This window comes from Anomalospiza imberbis, chromosome 3, assembly GCF_031753505.1.
Source record: "Anomalospiza imberbis isolate Cuckoo-Finch-1a 21T00152 chromosome 3, ASM3175350v1, whole genome shotgun sequence".
NCBI lineage: Eukaryota > Metazoa > Chordata > Aves > Passeriformes > Viduidae > Anomalospiza > Anomalospiza imberbis.
The window spans coordinates 84,566,103-84,572,102 of NC_089683.1; the positions used below are offsets into that span (position 1 = coordinate 84,566,103).

Sequence of the window (6,000 nt, forward strand, 5' to 3'; positions counted from 1 at the left end):
GTTAGTAATGGTAGGGCGTAGATTCCAATCAGTATTGCAGGTGAATACAATTTAGAGCAAAATAATGAAGGCAAGATTTTCTGGTGCATAAAAGAGCTTTTATTCTACAAGTAAAAATGAATGTTATCATTATTTTAAATGTGGGATGGCCTACAATGGATTAATGAGATAACTGGATAATTGGAAGCAACAACATTGCAGGTTTAAAGCACTTCCAGTTTTTCTCAGTAGTGTGGTATCCTTGCTGTTTTCTGATGGAGTCATTTAAAGAGCTGATTCATTCCTTTTGTTTCCTTCTTGCATTTGTTAGGTACAGATGGAGTTTCGGAAAAGCTGGGAGCGCTGGAGATTGGAACACTTGTATGTCCAGAGAGACAGCAGTATGAAACCTCTGAAGTGTCCAGCCAACAGCATCAGCAGTGGGGGCACAGTAGGCAGCAGTGTCTATGCTGCCACTTGTCAGGCCACATTCAGCTGAGATTTCTGCAGGTGAATCAGACTGAGAAGAATGAACTGTATAATGTACCTGAAAACCCTTAAATACCCAAGCAAGTGGCTTAAGTTTGCCATCTCCAGCAAGAAACTTAAGCATGTGCTGCTCATTGCCTGCAGGTTGTTGGACAGAGATTTCTAGGGAAAGCAATCTGCTAATGTAATCAACACATCAGAGGAAAAATTTGTCATGTCTAAAGTAAGTTAAAGGAGTTTCTTCCTATTTGCACACAAGGCCTCTGGTGATCCAAAACTTAAATGTTGCATTGATCCAGTCTGAGACCACAGGGTCAATGGCTTATTACTGTTGAGTGGGTGAGCTGAGTGATTGACTGATTAAATTACAAGGATATAGAATATGATTATTGCCAAAAAATACATTTAGACTTTTCTGGGGAGAGGGTAAGGTGTCATCACCATTTTTAGAAAAAAATAATTTAGTGGGACACAACTTGCGTTTCAGGGAAGAATCAGTTATGTAGCAGGGGTTTCCCAAAGTTAAAGTTGAAAATATGCTAATCTGTTTTCTGGGTAGGTGAAGAACAGCATCCTGAAGGTCTATAAATATACAGCAGATAGTGTAGCGAACACTTCTGAATGCTATCTTCAAGCTTCACTTAAAGTATAAAAACCCAAACAAATAAAAATGCAGTATCTCTTAGGTACCTCCTCTGCTAGAAATAGGTGCACATTATCTCTGTTGACATGGATGGAAATGTTCCCTGCATGCACAGTCCTTCCACTGTCAGTGCTAGGCTGCCCACCTGGTGGGCACACAGGCATTCACAGTGATGGGGTGATGACTTGTCTTCAAGAGAACTTTTCCTGTCTGAGCTTTACTCTGCTTCTTGTGGGTGCAAACACAGAAAGAAGTCAGCTTGCGGTCACTGCTGGTCTCAGCAGACCTCTCCTCATTGCAAAGATTGAGTAGTTGGCAGTGTGAACTCATTTTTGTTTCCCCTCCAGCCTTGGTCCTTCTCTCATGTGACACGAGGTACCCTCGAGCACGGAGGGGGAGGTGGCCCCGGTGCAGGGCGCGGTTTCAGGACCAAGGACAGCTCCCGCCCCCTTCCAGGGGTGGGCTGCTATCCTCCAGAGCCTGACAGCTTCCCATCAGCGGCATTCAAAAAAAAAAAAAAAAAAAAAAAAAAAAAAAAAAAAAAAAAAAAAACCCAAACAAAATCAACAACTCCAAACAAAAAATCCTGAACTCCATGAGCTTTTTTTTCTGTCTGTTTAAAACAACAAGGGCTCGTGCAGTGGCTGCATCTGCACTGTGTAGTGTGTGACACAGCATACAGTGTGTGACAATGTCTTGTCCCTTACGTTGACAAGAGTTGCTGGAGACAAACAGAAGTACCTTTAGAAGCAGGATGTGATAGGTTGCATCACTTAATAACAAGCTTTGCACAGCTCCACTCTTACTTGGGCTCCCTTTACAACAAAGAGGCAAAGTGCCAAAGAGGAGCTCTGAGAATCTCCCTGTGCACAGATTTCTTGTAATAAATAACTTCCATGGCAAAGCAGTTACAGAGACTCAGCAGAAATAACCCTCCCTATTTTCAAGTCTCTTTGCACTTGCATTCACAGCCCCTATTGCCAAGAAAGTGGACTGGATATTCTGGGATGTAACTCAGCATCTTTCCTGCCTGAAGCTAGATTGCTTTGCATGGGATTATTTAATCATTGTATTAGAATCCTGATTGCCAACATCATGGATTAGTTTTGCAATCATAAGGTTAGAATTTAATTAAAGAGGATGTGTTACCACCTTCTGCTCTAATGCTTGTAATTGAGCTCCAGGGAGAAAGACATTTGCAGAAATCCACCACAGTTCTCAGGCTGGCTTAAGTGTCTTCAGCACACTGGCTTCTTTGCAGGCTGCTTCCAGGCCTTCCCTCTGTAACATCGGTTGCAAAGCTGACTTTGGAATGAAGCACTTCAGGTTCTTCTGTATATTTAATAACTAGCTTCTGTGTTGTGTGACCATCAATACAATACTTGTCTACTAGATGCAGCTGTTAACTGCTCTCCTACAAGTTAATTAAATAGTTTACAGAGTATGCTTGATGTTTCTCTCTAACGTTTACCCTGAAGTGCTAAGAATAGGAAAAAAAGTACTAAAGATTGTCACTGGTAGGTGAAAGGGCAGCATTGTGACAGATGTAATTTACAGCTGTGGCTTAATGCACACTGGTGGGAATAATTTCACTCATTAATATTCCAGAGTGCACGCTGGTCCTGCTTAGCTGTATGCAAATCTGGGAAAAAAAGTTTCTGCTGCTTGTGCAGCTGTTGGCAAGATGATAGTTTTGCTATGAAAACAGGAAGTTACAGAAGTGTTCCTAACTCACTGCAGTGCTGGCCAAACAAGTGTGTGTAATAAATGAAAGAGGACAGACATGGGACTAGAAAGCATTTCTATGTGTGGTTACAAACCTGTACTAAGTTGCTGTCACAAGCAAGATTCAACAGCTTGACGTGCTTTTGAGTTAGTAAGCTGTTCTTGTCCCTCCTATTCATTTGTGAACTGAGGGCTTTTGGGCCCACAGAAATAACAGTTAACTTATCTTGGTGACTTCTGCTTTGTTAGAACACAAAAGTAAGGTAACAAAGTGAGGTCTTAGCCAAGCAGAAGGCTGAAGAGGAAATTTTCCCCCCCTCTAATTAAGCTCTCACTAGTTCAAACCTTTTTAAATCCCCTCTCAAAACAACTCAGTGGAAGTAATTAACACCAAGCAGAATTACAGTATTTGTGTACTTAAGAGACTGAGCAAGGCCTCAATGCCAATTTCTCCATCATACTTTATCTACTAAAGTAAAACCTTTTACAAGCCTTTGTTATTCATGCCATCTCTATTTTACAATGTGTAATGTACATTTATTTGAGTAGCATGAAATAAGCAAACCAACACAAAGCACTGGAAGAGATGAACTGTGTCAATTTTTATTTCTTGTGCCTTTTGGCTTCATGCTCACTTACTGTGGTAACTTGTTTCATGAAGCATTAAATATAAGAGTCTATAAATCCACCTAGACATAATGCCGCTAGAGTGTATAGCAAGTGAAAACTTTATTTCCAGCATTGCTATGAATTTTTATAATTTCATTGATCTTACCTTATATTTAATATTTATTTGCATGTATTTCCTTGTTTTAAAAAATATCCACAGAAATGAACTGTACAAGATATCAGATTATCAACTCCTCATAAATATTATGCTGATGTCTATTTTTATTGTTGTGAATAAAGTTTTAACTCACAAAATTCCATTGCTTACAGGTGTTTTGAGTATCATCTAACGACTTCCTTACCCTGTTACTAGAATACTTTTTAAGAATGGAAAGATTCACAGGCTGTGGTTCTTTCAAGGAAACAATGCTTTATATGTGCAACTGTGTGTCCACTACCTTAAAGGTGTTTGACCCCGCTAAGCCTATGTTAATCAAATACAAAATGCAGCATGTTATAGAGTCAAAAGGAATCAGTAAGACTAATGAAAACTCTGGGGGGGGGGGGGGGGGGCTACTGGAGGATTACAGAATATGTGCAAATGACAGAATTTTTTGCCTTCAAATAGCAGGACTAGGAATATATACAACAACCCAAGACACAAACTGTGAGAGTGCTGTGGAGAGCTACTGAGAGATGCTTACCAGTGTTAACATATTACATGTGCTTTAATCTATTACTCTCTTACTAGTCAGTTAAATTCAAAGCACCACTTTCTTTTGTTTCTACAGCCAATGATCAAACTTGTGTTGAGTCAAGCCTTAACAATGTGTTTAACAATGTGTTAAATTAGAAAAGACATTTGAATGACCAATTCAAAAATGTGAAAGACCAATTTGTGACTTTTCTTCTTAACTCTGTCCTCAGAGACAAAAGTTCTAGCAGCTGCTCTTCAAAATGATGACTTAATGAATCATAAAATTGTTATGGTTGGAAAAGACCTTAAAGATCATCAAATCCAACTGTCTATGTAGCATCACCACAATAGAACATGTTTTAGAACACTAAAACATGTTCTCAAATGCCACACCCATGTTTTTTCCATGCTGTAAAGAGTGGTGACTACCACATTGCTGAGCAGGTATGGCTCAATGAAATGATCTATGTATTAAAAACAGCAGTGGATCATACAAATACACCTACCAGGAATAAGTATTTTTCAGCTTACAATTATGAAAGCTGTAATATGAAGCAAAAAGGGGATTATAATCTGATGTTTCTGTTAGATGAAAGACCGCTGCAAACCAAAGCAGCAGCCTATTTTAGGTGTATGACTATTGCTTCCTGTCGTTTCTTCAGAATGAGGTTTCCAGCCGGTGCAGGGGAAAGCAGCACCAGGGCCTTCTACTGCAGGTGTCGTCAAACGCCAGCCTTTGTGTCTGTCACCTGTGGCAAAGCTCTCGGGAGCTGAAGCCCTCCAGGTGACACGCTGGCAGCCGCAGCTGTGACACGGCCGTGCCTCTCGGGGCCGTTCCACAGCAGCCGAAACAGCTGCCCGGCCCCAGGAAACGAGACCAGAGCGCAGGCTTTGCTACGGCTTTATTCGGGACTGGCCGGCGCCGTGGCACATGGAGCCAGCAGTAAGGCTTAGGTGGTTTTTTGCACAGGAACAAACCCCCTTTCATTCCCCCAAGGCCCGGCCCTTCTTCGGGGCGGCGGCAGCAGGGTCGGCCCGGCACGGCTGCTGTCCCGGCCCAGCACAGCGCAGTCTCCGCCGGGCCCGGCGCTACGTGCCCGCGGCGGGCCGGTAGTGCAGCTCCCGCTCCAGCTGCTCGGCCGTCAGCGTCCCGGCGATGGCGGCGCAGCCGGGGTTGAAGACGGAGTAGGCGCTGAGCTCGCCCGGCCGCCGCTCGGCGGGGCCGCGGGTACCGGCGCACATCCAGTACAGCAGGGAGAGGACGAAGTAGGGCAGCCCGAGCTCCAGCTCCGCAAACAGCGCCAGCAGCACAGCCCACAGCAGCACCTTCAGCAGCAGCGGGCGCGCCCACACCGGAGCCGCCGCCGCGCCGGGCCGGACCTGCGGAGGCGGCGGGGAGACGCGGCGTCAGGCACCGGCCGGCCGCCGCACTCCCCGCCCCGCCCGCCTCGGCGTTCACCTGAGCGCCGCCGCCCGGGCCCTCCGCGGCTGCCCGCGGTCCCTCGGTGGCCTGCGGAGCCGCGGTCTTTCCCGGCGGCTCGGCGGGGCGCGGAACGGCGGCAGAGCTACCACGGACGGCGCGGAACTGTGCGAGGCGCCGCTCCCCGGCCGCCGCCATGGCTGAGCCGCGCCTGCGCCAGGCCCGTGACGGCCCAGGGAGAGGCGGGGCCGGAGAACGGGGAGCTGCGAGAGGGGCTGGGGTCCCACCGCGGGGAGCCGTAGGCAGCTGGTCAGCCCCTCCTCGCCGTCCGCGATGGACTGCAGAGCCGGCGATTCGCTCTGGAGAAAAGCTGTAATTCACCAGAGACCTCTCGTGTTTTGTTTTCACACAATTATTGTGTTGGAAAAGGCGTCTGAA

The 6,000-nt window shown here is 45.7% G+C and overlaps 2 protein-coding genes across 4 annotated transcripts in view; one reads left to right on the plus strand and one right to left on the minus strand.

Annotated features, from left to right (window-relative positions):
* Positions 1-1,103, plus strand: part of GLP1R (glucagon like peptide 1 receptor) — an 84,850-nt gene extending 83,747 nt beyond the window's left edge. For all 3 annotated transcript variants that reach the window (XM_068185485.1, XM_068185487.1, XM_068185486.1), the window contains exon 13: positions 311-1,103. In XM_068185485.1, coding sequence (XP_068041586.1) covers positions 311-478 — 168 coding nt within the window. In that variant the 3' untranslated portion in view covers positions 479-1,103. The remainder of the gene's footprint in view (positions 1-310) is intronic.
* Positions 1,104-5,026: 3,923 nt separating this feature from the next.
* Positions 5,027-5,798, minus strand: SAYSD1 (SAYSVFN motif domain containing 1). Its single transcript, XM_068182970.1, has 2 exons — positions 5,602-5,798; positions 5,027-5,522 (listed from the first exon to the last, which is right to left on the minus strand). Exons 1-2 carry the CDS (start codon positions 5,758-5,760, stop codon positions 5,232-5,234), a joined length of 450 nt encoding a protein of 149 aa, XP_068039071.1. The 5' UTR covers positions 5,761-5,798; the 3' UTR covers positions 5,027-5,231.
* Positions 5,799-6,000: the final 202 nt, after the last annotated feature.

Coding starts and splice junctions, on each gene's coding strand:
- SAYSD1 (XM_068182970.1), bottom strand. CDS start 5,760: ATGGCGGCGGCCGGGGAGCGGCGCCTCGCACAGTTCCGCGCCGTCCGT. Junction 5,523..5,601: donor GCCCGGGCGGCGGCGCTCAG/GTGAACGCCGAG, acceptor CCGCCTCCGCAG/GTCCGGCCCGGCGCGGCGGC.